Genomic DNA, 22,094 nt, shown 5'->3' with positions numbered 1-22,094 from the left:
ATAGGCAACGAAATATAATAATCAGTGCGCCTGGTCAACAATCAAAGATAAATAGCCTGGGGGAAGGGGGGTCATGTTGTAACTCGAGTAAATTAAAATCCCCGCCTAGTAGTTATTATTTCCCCGGCGTCTTATAACAACACCAGAAACAATGCATCCCCCGACCGATCCCCTACTTTTTCTGCCCGCCCATGAACTACAGAGAAAATTAACTCACAATGAGATCACCAGTGTCCAGCTGGTGGAAGCCTTCCTAGCAGAAATCGAGCACCATAATCATCAGGGACGAGGACTCCACGCCATCATCTCGACTTGTCCCAAAGATATCGCGTTGACCCGAGCCAGATGGCTTGACGAACAACGACGACTTGGCTATGTACAGAGCAAGCTGCATGGGATCCCCGTTGTCGTCAAGGTAAAGGATCTAGCACATGGATACATCCAGGCCATGTCTCACTTTCCTCACTCTTTCCCTAGGATGCGATTGTTACCGACGAATCGCTAGGCATGCCCACAACGGTAGGGTCGCATGTGTTTGCCAGCCTCAAGGCAAGGAGGAATGCGTCGGTGATCACCAAGGTATGACTTTCTGGTCCATGATACTCCAAGGCTGGTTGAATCTGGCTAAGCAATATAAGCTGATTGATGCGGGGATGATTATCCTTGCGAAAGCAAACATGACGGTATGTCTCAAACGCATCGTCTCAAGCTGAAGTCTTATTGCTCACTAGAATCTAGGAGTTTTGCGGGTTGAAGTGAGCCAATACAGCGACTGGTGCATGTTTCCTCACTGACACATCAGGTCTGACACCACGGCCGTTGGCTGGAGTGCCCAAGGTGGCCAAACTCTATCTCCCTATCGTCAGGAAGGCCTTAACGAGGATGAACAGCCAGTGAGCTTTCCTGGGTTACAGCTGAGTTGTATGCAAGACGCTGATTACCGATGTAGACTCCGGGCGGCTCCTCGTCCGGCTCCGCAGTTAGCATAGCTGCCGGGTTCGCTCCTCTTGCAATTGGCACCGAGACAGCGGGCTCGAACGTCTATCCCGCAAGTGTGAATGGGCTGTATGGCATGAAGATCACGCCGGCTTCCACCGCCCTCGATGGTGTGTTCAAGCTTAGTTCAAGCTTCGATGGCGTAGGGGTTATGGCGCGAGACCCATACGATCTGGCTGCACTTACCGAAGTGCTTCTAGCCCCTCAAGCCTTTGACAGGATTCCTAGAGAAGGTTACAATTCCATCATGGGAACCTCCTGGACGGGACTCCGTCTTGGCGTGGTTGGTATCAAATGGGGGATAGATGACGGCATCTCGAAGGGGAAATGGGATTTGCCCGACGTGGTAAGTGATGTCTCCGTCTTCCCATTATTCTTGAGTTGCCCGAACCAATGATGGAACTAGAAAGCGACATACGAGGCGGCTACAGAGAAAATCAAAGCCCATGGAGCTCGATTGGTCTACCCGCTACAGATACCGGAGGCCAAGATTCTAAAGCACGATGGCCATGGCATCCGGGAAGTGGCGAGTAAGTACAATATGCTAAGCGCAAGTCTACAATTTGAAGCTGACCATAGCTCCAACAAACAATGACAGACTGCGAATTTCCGGGTCAAGTTCAAGATTTTCTGCTGAACTTTTGGCCCGACCCTCAGCTCCAGACTCTTGAGGATATAATAGAGTGGAACAAGAAGCACGACGAGACGGAGCGCTTGAAACGTTAGTCCTTCTCTATTATTGATCTGACTCGACAGTCCTCTTAACAGATCTTCACATAGCGGGGACCACGCAAACAGAAGTCATCGCTTCCTTAAAGAGCACGATGTCTCCCGAATCCTATGCATCCGCAATCTCCCAGCTCCGGCGGTTGGCCTCTGTGGATGGGATGGAGAAATGGATGGAGGAGCACAGCATCGATATTGTGCTTGGTCCCTCGGACTCAACCCTGGTTTCGTTCGCTGCATGTGCGGGGTGGCCCATTGCAACCATGCCCCTGGGCAAGCTGAAGAAGAATGGTCAGCCTTATGGCTTTTTCGCTTTGGCGAGAAGCGGGTGCGAGGATATTTTGTTGCATCTGATGAGTGCATTTTACAGAACTTTCTCGGAAAACGGCAAATGATTTGAGGTAGACATTATGAGTTTCGGGTTAACGAAGTGCACACCTTTCCCCATGAGCCTTCTATGCGCCCCAGCTGGTCTCCCTGAGACCAGGTTTGAACACGTTGTACCTCGCACCCAAGCAATCGTTCCTTGTATCCCCTGTGCAGCTATATAGGATCATGGATCAAACAGAGTCAGTACTGTAAGGAATACCCGCGCGAAGGAATGAACTGCCGAGAATAGCATTTCGATAGCGACCAGGGATGACCCATGCCGCCATGTGCGTGATCGACAGGACACCTTCGGACGAGCATTTCTTACAGTACTATCTTTGTCTGATCCACGAACCCGTCCTGCTTGACAAGGAACGAGCCTGGGAGCGAGGTACAATGAGAAGGTTTCAAGGCGGAAGAAGAAACCGAATTCCAGCGAGAATTATCCGTGTGCTGGGGGGTCACATGACTCTCACTTGTTTGCCTCAGGTTCAGACGTTACATTTTCCATATTCAGACTTCATCGAAGCGGGGCAGTTTTGGTGCCATTTCATGCAAATCTGACGGGGCGATGCCTAACATCTGGAAGGCAGATGGGCAGGTAAGTTCATACTTGGTGTCATAGATGGAGTAAAAGGCGCGATACTCATCGATACTTGTTTAACTCTTGCTCTAGCTTCCCTTATCATAGTGGAATAGTCGGTTGGCTCTCGATGTGTACGTCTTCAACGTAACTTTAGGTTGCCAGTAGATTCCGATGAAAATGGTACCGAAGTTTAATTAGAACACGCACGGGCAGAATCTCCTCAGTTGACGGGTATTCTTCCCCACGACTTGCGCGTGGACTTGCCGGGATGACGGTGCAGGAATGGCAGAGCCGAAGTTAAAACCTACTGCCAGGTCATTCCGACCACAGCCCAAGCCCTCTGGTAGAGTGGAGGAGACGATTCGCATCAACGGTATGCCCAACCTGGACATCGCCGAGAATAGGCGTATAGATCGGCAGCGTGAGATCAGCTGGGATGACGACAGGGGCACCACGATAATCCGGGGGTGACAGTGAGATCCCTTCCCCCGCGATTAAATACTGCAGGATGACGACAGGGAGTCATCTGAGCCGGGACCGCAATAAGCATCACGGCTCGGAGTGTCTCAGGTCGCAGGAATGCTGCATTCCGCCGAGGAAGTGTCGCTTCACCGCATGTGGGCCGTGCGAGAGCTAACGGGCGCATGCATGACGGGGCTTATCTCCAAGGATGATCACCTGGCTATGACTGGACAGGAGGAAGGCACTCCGACAACGCATATCGCGCGAGTCTATAATCATCATCGGACGGCGTGTAATAATAATGAGCGGTGCGTGTAGAAGGAAGGAGCCCCACGAGGGTCTCACTCACCGCCTTTGGCCACATGGGGCGACCGTCGATCCCGGATGTTGCTTGCGGACAAGCGCATGACTTTTAGGAGTGATGGCTTTCTCTCTCTGCTGAAACCCATTTCGACACCTGTCTGCTTGCCAGTGCCATCAAGCTATGCCGCACAGTGCCGCCGTCCAGTTGCCCCTGTTGGGTTTCTATCGCAAGCGGTGATTGCATTTTCGACAGCTGCATCCTGCCTCTTACAGCCCGGGGAACTTGATCTTTTGCTATTACTATTGACTCGCTCGATTCACCGTTTTAGACTGGGTAACGGAATCTTTCTTGATCATATATATTAGAGACGTACGTGCCCCGTTCCTTGACCCACCACCTCTTTCCCCCAAGGTGTTTCGCTCTAAGCTATGCGGTGACTGACAAGAACTTCCGTAGCCTGCTTGTTTCATAATCCCTGAGCAATATCACCCATTTTCACTGCTCAGTCCAGATGGAACCACCGACGGAGAAGCCATCGCCTGATACCCCGCCGCAGCCTGCTGCGGCGGCACCGCGCTGGAGGAGAATCTTTGGAGGAAAGCCCAAGGTCGTGTCCGAGTCCAGCTCGGAGTACGCTTATCGTTCCAAGTCGACCCTTGGAATTCTCAGCGACAAACAGACGGATGAAGTACCGGGTAAATTGCTGATCCAGGATGACCGTGGTCACCACACGAGACCGCAGCTAACCGTTGGTTCATCCATCTAGGAACGGTCCTGCTTCTGTCAGCGAATCGCAATGAACCGTTGGGCATGAGACATCAACCCGCGCGGACGTCGGCTTCATCCATTCCGTCGTTCAACCCGCCTTCCCGCTCTTCTTCCCGCGGCCCCCAACAACCAGTGCAGAAAAGAACGCCTAATGGAGAGATTATCCTTGAACCCCAGCCGGATGACTCGGTAAATGACCCGTTAAACTGGCCCGTGTGGCGTCGAGACGCCGCGTTGCTCTCCTTGGGATTCTATTGTCTTGTGGGAGGAGGCATGACCCCCGTCCTGGCGGCTGGGTTCAACGAAGTTGCAGCGGCGTACAATGTTAGTACCCAAAAGGTGGCATTCACCACCGGTCTTTACATGTTGGGTTTGGGTATTGGCTCGGTAATCATGTCTCCCACTGCCATTCTTTTCGGAAAGCGGCCCATCTATCTCCTGGGAGCGACGCTCTTTATCATCTCGGCCCTCTGGTGCGCCGCATCCCCAAACTACCCCAGTTTGGTGATTGCACGCATCTTCCAGGGAATTGCGGTCAGCCCCGTCGAGTGTCTTCCGTCGGCCACCATTGCCGAGATTTACTTCTTGCATGAACGAGCGTATCGAGTTGGTATATACACGCTATTGCTGCTGGGCGGCAAGAATCTCATCCCGTTGGTCAGTGCCGCCATTATCGAAAGCCTCGGGTGGCGCTGGGTGTTTTGGATTGTAGCCATGGTGGTTGGTGGATGTTTGGTCTTGCTGTTTTTCTTCGTCCCGGAGACTTTCTGGGACCGCACACCTCGACCACGGCGTTCCCACAAACGCCCGCATCCGCTCCGCAGGGTGTCCGACATTATGTCTCATGGACTTTATCGAGGGCGTCCCCGTGTACAGATTCCCGACCAATCTAATAAGCCTGATGATGATTCAGCCAGCGTCACATCCCCAAAGACGTCCAAGCATGCTCATTTTGGCATCCCCAATGAGCCCGAAAGTGAGAGACAAGGCCTGGAGAACGAGAAGGTTAACGGTGTTCCCGGAAATGAGACTGGTGATCAGATTATCACTGAGCCCACCACTTCAGCTATGACTCCAACTATGACCCCAGCGGCCCCATCTGTCATGACCTCGGCTACAGAGAAGCCCGATGCTCTTCTACAAATCCCTTCCCCAACTGCCGCACCCTCGGCGCATCCAGATGATCTGGAAGCTTTTCGTCGTACCGCAGTTTCACCTGCGCGTAGCGACTCGATGGAGCCTGGAGTCCCGATGACTGCCACTCTACAGTACACCAACCGGCTGCGCGAACGTGCCAAGATACCGTACACCCAGACATTGAAGGTGTGGAATGGGAGAATCGCGCGCGACAAGTGGCTCAAGGTCGCCGTGCGGCCGTTTGTATTGTTCGCCTACCCAGCGGTCCTATGGTCGGCCGTGGTGTATGCGCTCTCCGTCGGCTGGCTGATCGTCATCTCGGAATCTATCGCGACCATCTTCGAGTCCAAGAGCACCTACAACTTCACTCCTCTCCAGACGGGTCTGCTCTACATCTCACCCTTTGTGGGCGGTCTGCTCGGCACCGCGGTGGCAGGCAAGGTATCGGATATTGTGGTACGGTACATGACCAAGCGCAATGGCGGCATCTACGAGCCCGAGTTCCGTCTCGTGATGGCTCTGCCCATCGGCCTGTCGACCACCACCGGCCTGATGGCTTTTGGGTGGAGTAGCCAGAATCACGACGCGTGGATTGTGCCGACGCTCTTCTTCGGGCTAATTTCGTTCGGCTGCTGTCTCGGCAGCACGACCGCCATCACTTTTTGCGTCGATAGCTACCGCCAGTATGCCGGCGAGGCACTGGTGACACTGAGCTTCAGCAAGAGTGAGTTTCCCTCTTTGCTTGCACGTCTCTTGATCACCTTCGCTAACCCACCGCTTGTCCTTAGACGTGCTCCACGGCCTGGTCTTTTCTCTCTTTATTGTGGACTGGTTGGAAGCGGATGGCTCGCGCACTGTGTTTTTGGCGATCGGGGGGGTCCAGCTGTTCTGTCTGCTTATGTCGATCCCCATGTATATATATGGCAAGCGGGCTCGCATGTGGACGGTCCGGAAGCGGCTGATGGAGCGGCTTTAAGTCTACGTGTAGCGCATGTACATATTCAATCCAACCCCTTCACCTCGGGGGATGGCCGAGGTTAGAAATCTACTCGCTCTCGTTACAGGGAGACCCCTAACCGAATCACGTGGGCAGAGGGCATTTGCCCTAGTCATCTGGTGCGGCATTTACGAGCACGAACGTGTACTTGCCGGTACATCGGATCTTGCCACCGCCACCGCACCCACTAGCACGGGCGATCTCCTGGAGCTCTGGAAATAATGTTTCGTCCCCACCAGCCTTAAGCCACCGCGGTGTTTCGCAGGGCTCCACATTCACGCTGATTGGCAATACCCATGAAGCCCTTGCTCCAGGGCGTCCACAGCCAGCGCCCACCACGAAATTCCCAGCCAATGCTGACGGTGTGGCTTCTGCCATCCAGGTACCGCCAGGTACCGCCACACACGACATCGTCCACATCCTCGACGACTCCACGCCCAAGGATCAATACACCGGTCGGGCACGCCCGAACAAAGAGGGTAATTGGCCCGGTCGATCCTCCCCTAATCACCATGTCCGGAGTCTTTCTCCAAGATGGGGCTTGTGTGCCTCTCTCCCCACCTGACAGACGATCGCATCGTTCTTTGTGGGATTCTTCTCTTCTGGCGACTAACTCTGCACATTCCTTGGACTCTACCTATCCAGTCCGAGAACCACTGTGCAGTTCTGGAACAAGATTCCACCGGTTCCCTTGGGTCGCTGCCCACATTGTTAGCTCACGGAGCAAGTGTCAAACTTGCGCATTTCCGCCCGCTCTTGCTCCCTTTTTGTGCGTGGACAATCGCGAATTTCAACCTCCTTTCCTCCCACAAGTTGACCGCGCCCCTTCCCTTCCCGACCTTTGATACCTTTGATATCTGGAGTCTGAGGATGCCGGACTGCATCCTAACTACTCCGGGGCTAGCGGCAAATCATGGAGACTACTACTCGATCGCACACGCACCAGGCGCACACCGACGACCGTAGGGTGAGAGAGCTGTATCGCTACTACCAGCCTCAGTTGCAGGAATCCCTTGCCCCGTCCTGGCTGCCACCGGGAGCTGATGATTTAGCCTCATCCGACCCCGCAAGCACCGTCCGTACCCTGAGTGCGGATGGCTCGGCCAACTCTAACAGCAGCGCGACTTCGCAGCCGTCCACCGCGAGCGGTCCGGAGGCGTTGATCCTCGGCACCTCGAATAATACCCTGGCATCTTTCGCACAGCTGGCCGCGCTTCGTCTGAATGCGGACCGGGCTCTCATCTGCGTGTTAGACCGCGACGCACAATACGTACTGGCCGAAGCTACACCATCCCTCAACCTCAACGAAACCGCCATCCGTGACCACGACGATGGATTCTGGCTGGGATCCACGGACAGTAGCAAGGCTTGGCCCATAATTCAGGATACTGTCGCGCTGCCTACCTCCGATCGCCAAAATGCGCAGCATCACTTCCTGACGGTCAACGACATGAGCCAGCATGCGCGCTTCAAGCACCTTCCGTTTGTTGAGAACGACCCGCACTTTAAATTCTACGCCGGAGTCCCGTTGACAACCGAGAATAACATCAACTTGGGATGTTTTTGCGTTCTGAGCTCGGAGCCTCGCAAGGGATTGACGACCTTGGAACAGGATACTTTGGGGTCCGTGGCGTCGCTCGTGATGGATTATTTCAAAGTCAGCCGCCAAGCCTCCGAGGGTCGGCGCGCCGCTCGGCTGTCCCGTGGTCTTGCCTTTTTCGTCGAGGGCAGTTCGAGTTTTGTGGATAGCTTCGATCCGTCTCGCGCTGGCAGCTCCGTTCCTCCTTCAACCACTCACCCATCGACCTCTCACCGATCGACGAACCAGCGCATCAGTTTTTCCGGTGGCTCACGCGAGAACAGCCTCGGAAATGCATCTCAGATTCCATCTCACAGTCCGGCCAATGACCGGTCACTCAGCAACGACTCACGATCTCAGAGCTCTGGAGCTTCTGTCTCGAAAATGGAGACTGGAGGCGGCTCCTCCGATTATATGATAGGCTCTCTCCCGGAGTGGTTAACCGGCAGTAGCCGAAACCAGCTACCTCCAGATGACTCCCATGGCAATTCCTGGTGTTTCCGGCGGGCTGCAAACCTGCTTCGCGAGAGTCTTGATTTAAGCCGAGACGGCGGGGTCATTTTCCTGGAAGCGAATAGTTCCCCCATCCTGGAAAGCGATCACGGGAGTGATTGCTCCAGTGACTCGGGCGGCCCTGCGCCTATCTTATCAATGTCGACTTATGACGATCCATTTGCTCCGCGTGCCGGTTCTACAGCCTCTTGCCCAGCCGCCAACCTTGATCGGTCATTTCTACAAACGCTTCTTCGGCGCTACCCAAAGGGCAAGCTGTGGTCTTTTCATCGGGACGGTCTGATCTCGACATCTGATGACGACGACCAGAATGTGCTTCATAGAGGCTCGCCAACTGCTAGCAGTAACAGATCACACTCTGGAGGTGCTCTCCCGACCATTGAGGTATCGAAGCCCGTCAAACGGCGACGAAAAGCGGCGGAAAATTCAGTGCTCAATAAGTTTTTCCCCAACGCCGCTCAGATCATGTTCGTTCCGTTGTGGAACGCAGCCACCTCGCAGTGGTTTGCTGGTTGTTTCTGTTGGAGTACCACGGAGACACAGGTCTTCACTTCTGCCGTGGAGTTGAGTTCTGTTCTCGGCTTTGGGTCTTCCATCATGGCCGAGTATAGTCGGGTAGAGTCACTTATTGCTGATCGCCAAAAGGGCGACTTTATTGGAAGCATTTCGTAAGTTTTTGCTTCTCTAATTTTGCGCCAACGATCTTTACTGACCGCAGCCTTAGGCATGAACTTCGAAGCCCGCTTCATGGGATTCTGGCCGCAGCCGAGTTTCTATATGGCACCGATATGAATGAATTCCAGGAGTCCTTGCTCGAGACCGTCAATGCTTGTGGCAGGACGTTGTTGGATACGATGAACCAAGTCCTCGACTTCAGCAAAGTAGTCTCGCTCGAACGGACGTGGCAATCGATGAAGCGCAGAAAGGAAACTCCGCTTGATTTCAAAGGGACAGATAGGTTGGCTGCCCATCTGGACTCCTACGTTGTGACAGACCTCGCTGTCCTGGCCGAAGAAGTGGTGGAAGGCATTTGCCTCGGTCACGCTTACGGTCAGAGTTCTACCGCTTCGGCCGATCAACCCGTGATGATGGCACACAACGCCGCGAAAACACCGGCGCCGAAGTCCAATGTGGAAGTGATCATTGATGTGGCAAATCACAACTGGATCTACCGTACCCAGCCCGGTGCTTTACGTCGTATCATTATGAATGTTTTTGGCAATGCCATGAAGTACACAGATGCTGGTCGGGTTTCGGTTCGCCTGGAGGCACAGGGCCATTCTGAGGGCCGTTCTCGGCGGCAAGGCTTGGAGGACTTGGTCACGTTGACTATCGCCGATACGGGCAAGGGCATCTCGGAGGAGTTCCTTCGGGGGCGACTCTATACCCCTTTTGCTCAGGAGGACTCGCTGGCTGTAGGCACAGGCCTTGGCTTGTCCATTGTTCGGAGCCTCGTCAAAGCCCTCAATGGAAGCGTTCGCATTCGCAGCCGTCCTGGTGAAGGTACTGTTGTACGGGTGTCTCTGCCACTGGCCCGCCCGGTTGGCGAAGAGAGCCCGCCCATCGAACCTCAGGGGCCTCTAATGAATCAGAAGGAAACGCTTACGCAGACCGATTTGCTCCGAGAAGGGTACCCTGGCAAACGGGCCGCTATCTGGGGCGTTGATCCTACTCACGCATCGGATTCCAACTGGGATGAGATTGTCCGATACCTCACCGACTGGTTTGGCTTCGAACTTGTCTCATGGCCATCTCACCAATCCATTGATGTGCTCTTGATAGAAGAGCAGGATCTACCCGCACTTCGTTCATGCCGCCCCCCGACGTCGACTTTATCGGGTCTGCTTATCTATTGCCAAAGGTCGGTGGATTACAGCACGGTGCGCTCCGAATGGACCCCCCTTGCCTCCTCCGTCGATATCATCTGTCGTCCTTGTGGGCCACACAAGCTGGCCCGGAGCATTCTAAAGTGCCTGCACCGTCTGCAGCCCGAGCCTGTTACTTCGTCGATTCTTCAGGATTCCATGGACCTGCCGATCCGAACGTCAACTGCGTCGTCAACCGTCGGGTCCGGTGTTGCCGATGAGTCTGCCACTACTCTTCTGGCCGTCTCCTCGCCTCCCACTCTACGCACAGAACGTGGCGAGATTATCGGGACTGGTCCCATATCTGCCGAGGAGCGAAGCCCAGACAGCCCGTCCGTGATCACCGCACCACCAGAAATAGTCGCCGCGGCTCCCCTACCACCACCTTTAGCCGAAGGGTCCATTGCCTCCCAGCGTCTGGCGCGTGTCCTTGTCGTCGACGACAACCGCATCAACCTCAACCTGATGATGACCTTCATGCGGAAGCGCAGGCTGACCGAGTTGGATGCTGCCGAGAACGGCAAGCAGGCCGTCGAAGCCGTCGAACAGATGCCGAATGGTTACGATATCATCTTCATGGACATGTCCATGCCTGTCATGAACGGGTTCGAGGCCACACGCGCCATTCGCTCGCTGGAGCGCGATCGTGATGGCTATGGGCCGACTATTATCATCGCCTTGACAGGACTCAGTAGCTCGCGCGATGAGTCTGAGGCTTTGGCCTCGGGTGTCGATCTATTCCTGACGAAACCTGTCTCCTTCAAGGAGGTGGCTCGCCTGCTGGAGGAGTGGGAGAAGGACGGTCTGGTGAAAGAGCGCAAACGAGTGCATTGAACCCGTGAGGCTTTTTTTTTGTGATTTCGAGATGCTTTTATTCTGCTTGCTCTTTATTCCATTCGCCTCCCCTCGCTCTTGCACCGGCAGACCTAGTCATTCCCTCGTTTGCTGAGATGTGATTCATGACTGACTGTCCCTTCGCACATACCTCCCATTGCCATTCTCTTTTCCCAACAAATGCAATATTGGGATACATATCCACCGCTCCTCACCCATTTCTCATGTTTCGTTGGTCATCACGGATACATTCCTCTTCATGATACGACGTCTCTTCATTGGTCTGCCGAGTGATTATTTCTGGTCATGTTCTCGCAAACATAGTCGACATATTCATCTCTGACAGACGCAAACGATTTGTTATTTTTTGTTTTCAACCATGTCTCCCACCTTATCCCCGCAAATTTCCTTCATCTGTGATTCGCATTGCATCCGGTCGAGAGTTGGATATACGAGAAGCTACGACCGGCATTTTCTATTTCCCTTGTTTTGTGCTTTGGGTTGTTCGGAGCGGCCTGGACTTGGTGTTTTCTGGGTTCAGGCGATATACACACGACGCGAATGGAACAAATCCACATATATGACTATATTTGACTTTTGGCTTATACCTATGAACATGAGAAAAGCATTTGGTATACATCTGTGCATGCATATAAGATCGCGAATTCAAATTTAGTATCATATACTGTCTGTAGAAACAAATCCTTGATCAAGCAGTCGATAGAGAGACCAGAAAAGTTCCAGTTGAGATCGCAGCCCCCGAAACTAAACGAGCGTTCATTCAAAGGAAACTATTTGATTCTGGTTTAACGAATTGATATTTACTTGTCCTCGTGACATTTGATGCATGCCAAATCCTTTGCTGTCTCGACGAATTGCCAGACTAGCGGGTTTCTGCAAGAATCCTCCTCCTGAAAGACTATTGCTGCATAGTCTGGGCTAAGCTCTTCCAGATGGCGCATCGCTGCGTTTGATCATTGGGCACGGATTCCATAGCTGTTGCGTTCAGCTGGAATCTCAATCGCTGACTGCCATGCGGTCCCCACGGCTTCCACTCTGGAGCTGTAAAGTGTCGGTACGTGTTTGGATCCAGGGTTAGAATAAAGCTGATCCAGTAGTCCATAACAATAGGAACCATTGGCGCGTTGTAGGTCAGATACGAGCAATCATCGCAAGCTCCCGCATTCCCCGGGCCATAAATAGCTGGCTTCTCAGACACATGTGGCACTCCGAGACCTACCAATTCGTCGTCAGCATCCCAGACATTATATCGGTAGCTCCAGGTCTTCATGGAAGAGTGATAAGTCGCAAGCGATCTGGCAATCTCAATCCCAGGACAGGTAAACGTTGATTCTCCGTAAGCTTTTGCAGTTGGGGGGAAATAACTTGCGTGGAGAGGCAGATGTTGCCCAGGTGGGTACATTTTTTTGATGAGTTGAAGATCAGCTGGTGTCAGTCGAGGGTAATTGGCCTGCATAAATTCCAAAAATTCCGAGGACGTGCTAGCATTAGGGCTAAACGCCGTTCCCTCGTTGTTATCATCACCGACCATAACTGGTACCCTCGCCACCCTTCCTTGTTCAAAAAGAGTGTAGAGATAGTCTGGAGAGAATGTTCCGTCAATCACGGGCAGGAAGTACCAAAGGGGCGTTTCCTCTGTTCCGGGAAAACGAGATGCCACATCTGCGGACTGAAGAGTTGCTGTGTCTTTCGATCGCAGACACGACATCGCATCTGCGTCGTTTTCACAGCTGACATTTGCTACGAAACGGGCAAATTGAAACTCCGACTCAGCCACCGTTCGGTGGGTAGGAAGAAACGGTGATTCTGCTATCGCGCCTACGAAGAGCTTTTCACGCTCACCCCCATAGGCGGTTAGATGATAGGCGATTGAGCCACCACCGGCTGAATCACCATGAATGACAACATGATCTGGGTCTCCTCCAAACTGTTGAGCTATGTTAGTGTGGTTACCTGTGTATTGAAGCCTTGATAAGGACGTACCAGATGAATGTATTTTTGTGTCCATTGCAAAGCTTTCTGCTGATCGAGTAGCCCAACATTCAGATCCCCGTTTTCACGGATCCTCTCACTGGCCAAAAATCCAAACGCCCCGACCCGGTAGTTGATCTGAACAAATACCATACTTGAATTTGATTTGGAGACAACCTCTGTTCCGTTGAAGTTCTGGTCTGTATCCCCAGCATAGCCACCGCCCTGGATGAAAAACCAGACGGGTAGTTTAGAATTGGGAGTGGCATTGCTTGGTGTAAAGATGTCCAGGAACAGACAATCCTCATTCGTAGTGTTGCTTAAACCTGGTCCGACGCCAGCGGTTCCAACACAGGTGGGTGCAAACTGTGGATTAAGGTGAACCATGAGCATAAAGCAGAGATCTTATAAAGAAGACTAAACATTTGAGAATATGTGTACCTCTTTGGCAGGCTGTACTCCGCCTTCATGAACGGGATCTTCGGGTTCTCTCCATCTCAAATTCCCCAGAGGCGGAGCGGCATATCGCATGCCCAAAAACTGGTTAACGCCGACATCCAAAAAGGTGCCTTCATATTTAGCGTATCCTAAGTCCACAATAGGACTATTATCGCTACTCGCAGTCTCCAAAGGTCTCCCAGCGATTAAATCGGGGTAACCCAACCATCCGAGGACTACAAGGTTTCGCAACCACATGGTTTTTGATTTCGACTCGTAGAGTTTCTGGAGATCGGGGAACAGCCGGTTAATCGCACCCTTATTTATAAGACCAGAACTATGCATCATAGCCAGGATCATGTATTGTCAAGAGAGGGGTAACCATAACATGCTAAGTCCAGACCACAACCTGGATGCTCGGGGTATTCCTTTTCCGGGATGCGGAGAAGACTATCCATTTACCCAATGAATGAAAGGTGAGCGAAAATCAAGGATTCGTCCCTTTACTCCAAGTTTCCTGCAGATCTCACTATATGGTCATGTAACCGCTCCTGCAGCCCCGTCAGGAGCCGAGGTGCATACTCGTTCTATGGCGGTGTAGAAACAGGGTTGGATTCTATTAAGAAGTAAAAAATCACGAAAATGGTGCTTGCAATCGAAAGCAGACAAGAGGACACAACCCTTCGAAAACAGTCCTTCCGAAGTCTCCTGGTCAAATCAAGCGTCTAGTTATATGGCTGAAGGAAGAAGGGCTCTTCGAGGGATGACATGTCAGGTGTGTTGTACTGCGAAAATGCATCGTACGCATTGACATGATCCCAATCACCCATCAAAAGTTCCACGACAGTATCCAACGGCACCTGGACATCTGTATTGATATGATACCGGTGGTTCTGTGGTGATGGCTTGACAATTGCCAGGAATAGTTTTTCCAGGAAAGCTTTTGTCTTGTGGCCTACGGGGCTCATTTGCGCCATCTCGTCGCAAACCGCAATGCTGATCTGAACTTGATTGCACCACGTCTGATAGTCACTGCTTCCAGTGGGTTCAATTGCTAGTGCCATTAATGGTATTAGGCAGGCCTGGAACAGAAACCAGATCGCATTCCAGCAGCACATCTTTGTTGCGCGCCACTCGGTCTGGATGCTGAAAATCGACTCCGCTGCTATGTGTCGGCATTTGGAAACAATGGATTGTTCGTTTGGTGAAAGAAACTCAAATTGGATCTTTCTGATGACGGTGTCGAGAAGAAGAGGCCGGTGCAAGAGCAGTCGAATGTTCTGGTATCTCCATTTGAGCACTAGCCGTGCATCATGGAGGCCGGGAGCGCTAGGATCGGACACTCGAAGAAATAGTGGGAGGTCCTCAAACCAGGAAACAAGCATGTTATCGTAAACATGCAGTTCTTCATCGCCAAGGACAGGCGTAATGAGAAATCGGTCCTGGATCTGGTTGATGATCTTGCACAATTGGACGTTATGAATCAGAGGAGAGTGAATCGTTGGCTCCGTCGGTGGAAGCTCGCCAAACTGAATCTTATCAGAAACCTCGTTGAAGATTCTCAACAAAAGTGACTCATACCTGGTCATCGAGAATATTTTTCGGTTGATCAAGCAAGGTACCCAGCATCGCAGAGGGCCGCCCCAGTGTGACCGATCCCCAGGTATCGAGCACATAGATAGTCCACCAATTTCTGCGCTTCACTTCTTCTCCGAGGATAACCCTTCCTTCAACATCCTCCGATGCGTGAAGATGGAGTCCGAGGCCACTCGCTATTCTATAGCACGCACCTATAATTGCAGAGGCCATGTTGGGCCGACTGCGATAATGCAGATACATTCCTCCCATGAGAACAAGCGCTTGCAGTGTTTCCAAACGACCGCTCCCAAAGCTTTCAAGTGATAGATATCGCTGTGCCAATTGGTAGTATTGTAAATCTTCTTCAGAGTCACCACGAGAGGTTGCGACGCTTCCCAATGCAAGAACCATGTTGAGTAGGGCAAGCCAAGATCTATCCTGACTGCCCTGATTTGTCAAGTATCTATTGCGAAATCTGGGCTCGTGAATTATAGGAGCAAAAACATGGATATTGGCAAAGTAGGCGTCAATCAGTCGTTGCTCTTCATGATATGAGGAAACGCGATTGACAGAAGGCTGCGGTACAATGACCAGTTGACTCTCGAGTGGGCTTGCGCTGAACTTTTTCGACGGCATTAACTTTTCCTCGGCGAATTGTCCCGGAACGGCATTTTCCAAAGCCCTCAATGCTGCGGCGACGGAGGATATGCCAACGAAAGAAGACTTTTTTTTCTGTGATAACGAAAGCGCATTCACATCGTCTTCAACAGAGTGCTCAGACCAAGGCGAAGTCTCGTCCCATTCGAATATAGACGAATCTTGGCATTGTAGCTGATCAAGTCGGACATTCACATCTAGGTCTGGCACTGATCTAGGTTTTGGTGGAATTATGACATCGGGAGATGCGTCGGAGGAACTGTGTTGAGCGGTACTTGGCGAATAGTCACTTTCTGATTTCGCCAATTCCAACAAGGCCTCTTTCGAAAGATTCTTGAGTGACTGAACTGGGGTGTTAGGGAATAAACACTTGACAACTGTTTCATAGTCGTTGGTGGCTGCTGCTTTTTGACTCCTAGTTCCGTCAGCTCCAATGGCTCCCCTAGAATATTTCAGAAAGACCAACTTTCTCCCTCGTCGACGGTACTCGGGGAAAATACATTCGACATTACAGGCAAGACAGCCAGTACAGGGTCGCGTCCCAATGCACTTGGTTTTTCGCCGTCGGCATTCCACACAGGCTTTTGCAACAATCGAACGACGTTGATTGGATGGATCTCTTGTCGAATCGATTCCAACAAAGGTATTGAACATTTTGTTCCTGCTGCCATGGGGCCTAAGAGTGTGCGGTCGTGTGCCATTTAAGGGGCTTTGTGGCTTGGTTTTCCGTTTTGTGACGATATAGAGAAGATGGTCCAGTCTGGGGCCCCGCATGCAAGGCCAGGCGAACCAAGCCTACCCAAGCCAAGTTTTTGGGAAAGAAACACTAGCACGGCGGCGCATTGACCACGAAAATCCGAGGCTACCGAACTCGGTGACTTCGATTGGTTAGTATGTCCTCATGCTCCAGTCGGAGTCACCGTGGCGCAGGCTAAGTGCTTACTTAGTATGGAGAAGCCAACCCTGGACTTGCTAATGCAACCATTTCATGCCAGCATCGTTAAAAAATCAAGTTGCTGGGTGACTATTGGTGCTGACATGAGTTATTATTTGTGCCGAGGTACTGCCCCGCGTATACTGCTAGGACGGATCTCAAACATCGTCACTCCGTCTCTGTTAAATAGATTGAACTGCGCTGGACCTGAAATCCTAAATGCATAACTGGCACATAAAGATGAATAGTCAGCGGTCGTTCGGGCTGTTGATGAAGCGAGAAGCACCTGTGGGGCTTACTCTCCAGAAGACATCGACCCACTGATCGACAATAATGATGCTTGATCGAACGAATCGCTAAGTTTTGGCTGCTCTTCCCCGCTGTTAATTAACCCGGACTTTGCGGTGATATCGGGCAGAAGTCGGGGCCCAGACACCCCTCACTGTTAGACTAAGATAAAAAGCGTCTAGAAGAAAATATTAGTGAAACGACATAGTAATATACTCTTTCCTGCGCGTCTGAGCGCTGCGTAGAAGTGAAAATGACATAGCGTCCCTGCTCACCGTGAACCGAATTCGAACATTCGCTAAAGCCTAACAATCAGCCCTGAAGAGACTGCTAGTAAATGAGCAGGCACCTGCAGGAACTTTGTTGGTAACATGGATTCGTTTCCTACCCATCATTTATGAATTCCTTTTGTTAAGAGCACGTTAACGATACTGGCCATTTTTCATGATAATGTTTGCGGAGTCATTTATCATGACAGACAATAATTTCGAATGAAAGAATCCGTAGCTAAATAGCAAAATATACACTATCATTGTTCACTAAGTTTCTGGCACGTGAATTTTACGCATTGGCAGTAATGACGGCCATTTGGACAAAGCTAGCCCCGTTCCTACTCAAGTAACACAGTAGATATGTGGTCGACCATGCATATTAATGGCATGGATGAGATGATCAGTACCGAAGTTTGATGGGCGACAAAGATCCCTTTAATCAAACTTCATTTAACTGCGATTGGTCCCACATTTCTTCACGGCTGCATAGAACTGTGGCGCCAGGGACAATTTAACGCCACTGCCAGCCAACGTTTCATTGCAGGAAGACGTAGATGTGATAAGAAAGGCATGTGCCGCTGACGATACTCCTTCCGCCACCAACTTTGTTTTGAATTCTTCCAAGCCATCACCTCTTGACTATGCATATCACGTATCTCTTGGCTCTGGCCCCGACAGCCATTGCGACGGTAGCGACAACCAAAAAGCGTGATGTCAATAACCCTACAGTCAAGACAGCTCAAGTGGTCGGGCTTTTGGCCGACCCCACTCTAAACCGTGACTCCTGCGGCTCAGCCCAATTCGGCGATCGTGCGCTATGGGTATGCCGAGACTCACAGCACTATGATTCAAACGGCATCCCGGATTTGCCTCTATTCACAAGCTCCGCCTCTTGGACCGATCTGATTTCAGGCGGTGGCACAAATCTCACCATGTATGGGAACAACAACGACATGTCCTTCTACCCTCTTGTGCCTGGCAACTGCGATAGCAACCAGGCCGGGACTTGTACAGATGGTACCCGGTATCCGCTCTGGGCAAACAGTCCACCGCTAGTGACAAGCTCCGAGTCCAATGGCACGACTATCGGATATACATGGATCGACAATGATCATATCTCCGGTTTGACGGACCTCGTCGCCGACCCGTCCGTCACTCTTTATCGAGTGTCTTATACATCCGGTGACAGTAACCTCCCTCAAGCAGAGATAGTGAACTCAGCCTTCTGGGCTGAGAATGAGATACCGTACGGAAATTACGGTGGTGTTGTCCAAGACGACACAGCTTATATCTGGGGCAAAGGCTCCAACGGTGATGTCGCGTTGGCCCGTGTTCCAGTGGGCAGTGTGGAAGATAAGTCGCAGTATGAGTTCTATGTGAGTGGAGGCTGGACAACTGAGCAGCCCGCATTGGGTGACGACTCGACTACTATAGCCAACGTCAGTGCTGGCGGACAGGGCACATACTATTACTCCGAGTCCTGGCAGTCCTATGTCTGGATTGGACAGGCAAGTGAGTCTGTTTCGGCAGATTTCTACATTACCACAGCCCCCGCACCAGAAGGCCCTTGGATTGAACCTGTTCATTTCTATTCAGGGGTCAATGGGAACTACTCCTTAGGTGCCTATACTCTGCAGGCCAACCCGGCTCTTTCTCCAGCGGACGAGAATAGCATCTATCTGACCTATACCAAGACTGATAGTGTTGGAGATAATGTGGCCCTGTATACAACGCCTTTGATCCTTGTCGAATGGGAAGACTAAGCGTGGATAGATCTTGAAAGGATGAACACATAGCTATTGATGTCTGTGTCTTGTGACGGAGTAGCTAGCTAGCACAGTTGAGCTCGTGTAATGCAATGATATTGCCTATCGTGGATATCGTGGATAAGCAAATCGCTACCATCTTAGTATCGTTCAACCAGCCACAGTCGGCGCTGGTCCTCGGGCATTGAATTCAAGCGTTCTGCCTCGGTGCGCTTGACAATCAAATAATTTTGTACAAGTTTCGGACCAATAAGCTCTTGTAGGGCTTCATCTGCTTCGAGAGCCGCGAGACTCTGGGAAATGCTTGTTGGGAGAGGTGTTGTAATCCCAATGGCAGTGCGTTGTGCCTGAGAGAGAGTAGACGGATCGACTGGAAGATAATTTAATTAGCGGGACTTTTGTTCAAGGGCAGCTTTCGTATTGACAGCGACAGAACAAGGACAGGCATACCGGTACAATCCTGTATCGTCAGAGGCAGGTCAGCCTTCAACCCCAAATAGCCACAAGCCAAAACAGCAGCAACAGCCAGGTAAGGATTTGCCAACCCGTCCAGCGACTTGAGCTCCCAGTGTCCCGGGCCGATCTTGCGAACAGGAGTCTCGCGATTTTGGAAACCCCAAGCAACCCATTCAGAGCCTGACCAGATACCAGATTTAACGCGATCATAGCTTGCATCCTGGGCAAGTGTAAAGGCTACCAGAGCTGGATAGTGAGTTAGGATGCCGGCGAGGAAAGAATCTTGGCGCGTCGGAGGATGAATAGAAAGATGTGCATGGGTAGCACTACCTGCATTACCGGGAATTGGCCGTGGATGCAGCGTAGCTCGCAGACCATGCCGGTCTGCGATAGCTACAACAACTTGTCTAGCGGCGAAAAGAGCGTCGACGGCTTTGAGCGGGTTGGTGGGAGGAAGGATGAATTCGAACTGGCCAGGCGCTGATTCGGCATGGAATTGCTGTAACTCAATGCCCATAGATGCCAACGTGCGCACAACTTCTTCAAGAATTGGGACCATTCGCCGCGTGTCGGCAGTCATCTGTGACCAGGAGTGGTTGGCCGTCGCTGGCCTGTACGCTGTCGCTCTGTCGGTGGATTCGTCAGTGGTTGCGACAGGCTGCAAGAATACTACTTCAATCTCAAAGCCACAAAGAATGTCAATTTGGTGCTCCGCATGTAGCTTATTGACGATAGTCTGCAACGTGGTCCGCGGGCATTCGTCCATCGGGGCATTGGTTTCTGAGCGCCAGAAGGTCATGACTGTCGCGCTTGGTGCTGCCGGGGTCGTCATAGCCCCGTTGGGATACAGACTGTCGAGGTCGGGCTCCAAGTAGAACTGCCCAGTGGTTGATCCTCCCGGTGCGACAAAGTCATCTTGTAGCATCCATAGGACTCCTAGTGTGACACCGACTCGCCGCTGTGATTGAGCGATCCGAGCAAATTCGCGGATTGGGAACATTCGTACGCGCAGTGTTGCTGTGTAGTCGACCCATTGCATCCAGATGTACTCGATCTCTGGATGAGCGAGCAGGAATTGATCGAGTTTGTTTGAGATAGATGGTAAATTGGTTTCTTTTGTCAGTGATAACTGGGATATCTTGTCGGGAGTGTATTGGGCTGTTTGCTTCAGTCCGTAAAGGCAGTTAGAGTTGTTAAAGAGAATGTCGGCAGCGGCCGTCATGGCTTGAAAAATAGTATAATCCCTGTTCTGGACATAGTCCACAAGAACCTGCAAAGGCAGGAATATGAGCATCCATCCGTAGAAAACCAGCGAATATTTGCCACTTACTGTTTCCAGGGCCTGGCGGAACTGTCGATTGGCAAGCCAGAATGTCTCTGGGTGGAAATGGCCGTCTGTGCTCCAAAGAAGACGGCTAGTTGGTGTAATCTCCAGGCTTTCGCGCAAAATTCTCTCCTGCGCCTCGCGACTGACCATGGGAAAGACCTCACCCAGGTCAAGGTACACGTTGGGATACACGCAAGCCAGATAACCTGCATCCCGCGTATAAGGATATGCAGAGTGCAGCAGCACAATGTCAGCATCAGGATATTGCGCAATAAGCGGTTGCAAGTACGCCGGATTGGCTTTGAGAAGGCTGATATCATTGTCCCCCAAGCCCGTGTGGAATTGCAAGGGCTTCACAATGCCGCTTCTTTTGCGGAAGGTGATAGCTTTCAACGTCTGCTGAACTAACCAGTCATTCAGTGGCTTGTCTTCGACCCGATACCCTGACTTGGTAGTACCCGAATCAAGAGTGCGAACCAGCGAGGCAGCTAGAGTGACGTCGTCGGAAGAGTAAGGATCAATATCCAGACCTGTCCGATAACAAACGACGGACTTCAACCCAACGACGGCTGGGTCCTCCATTGCCTCAGACAAAGCATTTTGGAATTGTTGACGGAAAATACCCCAGACAGTTTCGCCGGGCTTGCGCTCACCACTGCCAAGTTGGCGGATGAGAGAAGCCGCCACGGCTTCGATGCGGACGATACGTTTCGTTTTTGAAACAGTAAAACGATCATGCCAGTCGAAGGGCTCAACGTCCTCGTCGGCTAAAAGATCGTCCAGCAAGAGCATGTGCGTTCCTTGTAAGCACCGGCGGACCAATCCGTCATAGTCCTGCTTTATCAACTGGTCCCTGGCCGACAGGATATCGGCCCAGTCTTCGCAGGGACTGCCATAGAGCTCCGCCAGCTGGCTTCTTGCCCGAATTAATGGCAGAGATTTATGGGAATTTTGCAAAGCCCGACCGTGAGCTTCGGACGTAATGGCTTCGAGAGGATAGCTATCATAGTCGGTGACTGATTCGCGGTCTAAAAGATTGTGGGCGTGGTTGTCGATGAGCGGATGGAATCGCACTAGATGTCGCAGGGGTTCTAGGGAAGCCATTATTGTGTGAAAAGGATGGAGGAAGATGCATATCTATTGCAGTCGGGCTGGCGCTCGGCAGCCACGTGATATATTTTGGCCTCACAGACAGGGCATCCACATGGTAGCTCCGCTGTCAAGCAGATTACAGGTCACTGCACCTAGGG

General features: G+C 51.8%; 8 protein-coding genes across 8 annotated transcripts; 4 read left to right on the top strand and 4 right to left on the bottom strand.

The window, feature by feature from the left end:
* Positions 1-151: 151 nt before the first annotated feature.
* N7510_000709 (amidase-like protein) lies at positions 152-2,117 on the top strand (the record flags this gene model as incomplete). Its single annotated transcript, XM_056972638.1, has 9 exons — positions 152-415; positions 478-579; positions 639-683; positions 739-755; positions 803-893; positions 950-1,342; positions 1,403-1,526; positions 1,595-1,717; positions 1,765-2,117. The coding sequence occupies 9 exons, from the start codon at positions 152-154 to the stop codon at positions 2,115-2,117; spliced, it is 1,512 nt and encodes a 503-aa protein (XP_056837755.1).
* A 1,837-nt stretch (positions 2,118-3,954) lies between these two features.
* Positions 3,955-6,324, top strand: N7510_000708 (putative MFS transporter; the record flags this gene model as incomplete). The annotated part of the gene is made up of 3 exons (XM_056972637.1): positions 3,955-4,138; positions 4,210-6,072; positions 6,137-6,324. The coding sequence occupies 3 exons, from the start codon at positions 3,955-3,957 to the stop codon at positions 6,322-6,324; spliced, it is 2,235 nt and encodes a 744-aa protein (XP_056837754.1).
* Positions 6,325-6,453: 129 nt separating this feature from the next.
* On the bottom strand, positions 6,454-6,756 carry N7510_000707 (uncharacterized protein; the record flags this gene model as incomplete). Its single annotated transcript, XM_056972636.1, has 1 exon — positions 6,454-6,756. One exon carries the CDS (start codon positions 6,754-6,756, stop codon positions 6,454-6,456), a length of 303 nt encoding a protein of 100 aa, XP_056837753.1.
* A 502-nt stretch (positions 6,757-7,258) lies between these two features.
* Positions 7,259-11,136, top strand: N7510_000706 (uncharacterized protein; the record flags this gene model as incomplete). Its single annotated transcript, XM_056972635.1, has 2 exons — positions 7,259-9,105; positions 9,162-11,136. 2 exons carry the CDS (start codon positions 7,259-7,261, stop codon positions 11,134-11,136), a joined length of 3,822 nt encoding a protein of 1,273 aa, XP_056837752.1.
* A 919-nt stretch (positions 11,137-12,055) lies between these two features.
* N7510_000705 (putative carboxylesterase) lies at positions 12,056-13,824 on the bottom strand (the record flags this gene model as incomplete). The annotated part of the gene is made up of 3 exons (XM_056972634.1): positions 12,056-13,084; positions 13,141-13,494; positions 13,570-13,824. 3 exons carry the CDS (start codon positions 13,822-13,824, stop codon positions 12,056-12,058), a joined length of 1,638 nt encoding a protein of 545 aa, XP_056837751.1.
* Positions 13,825-14,291: 467 nt separating this feature from the next.
* Positions 14,292-16,310, bottom strand: N7510_000704 (fungal specific transcription factor domain-containing protein; the record flags this gene model as incomplete). The annotated part of the gene is made up of 3 exons (XM_056972633.1): positions 14,292-15,113; positions 15,148-16,148; positions 16,268-16,310. 3 exons carry the CDS (start codon positions 16,308-16,310, stop codon positions 14,292-14,294), a joined length of 1,866 nt encoding a protein of 621 aa, XP_056837750.1.
* A 1,626-nt stretch (positions 16,311-17,936) lies between these two features.
* On the top strand, positions 17,937-19,058 carry N7510_000703 (uncharacterized protein; the record flags this gene model as incomplete). The annotated part of the gene is made up of 1 exon (XM_056972632.1): positions 17,937-19,058. The coding sequence occupies one exon, from the start codon at positions 17,937-17,939 to the stop codon at positions 19,056-19,058; it is 1,122 nt and encodes a 373-aa protein (XP_056837749.1).
* A 143-nt stretch (positions 19,059-19,201) lies between these two features.
* Positions 19,202-21,948, bottom strand: fluG (uncharacterized protein; the record flags this gene model as incomplete). The annotated part of the gene is made up of 2 exons (XM_056972631.1): positions 19,202-19,431; positions 19,512-21,948. 2 exons carry the CDS (start codon positions 21,946-21,948, stop codon positions 19,202-19,204), a joined length of 2,667 nt encoding a protein of 888 aa, XP_056837748.1.
* Positions 21,949-22,094: the final 146 nt, after the last annotated feature.

The sequence above is a fragment of the Penicillium lagena genome (genome assembly GCF_028827675.1).
Source record: "Penicillium lagena strain IBT 129212 chromosome Unknown utg000001l_segment0_segment0, whole genome shotgun sequence".
In the NCBI taxonomy this organism is placed as follows: Eukaryota; Fungi; Ascomycota; class Eurotiomycetes; order Eurotiales; family Aspergillaceae; genus Penicillium; species Penicillium lagena.
Note: the sequence above shows the minus strand (reverse complement) of the source record. Positions and strands in the feature narration are given on the sequence as shown.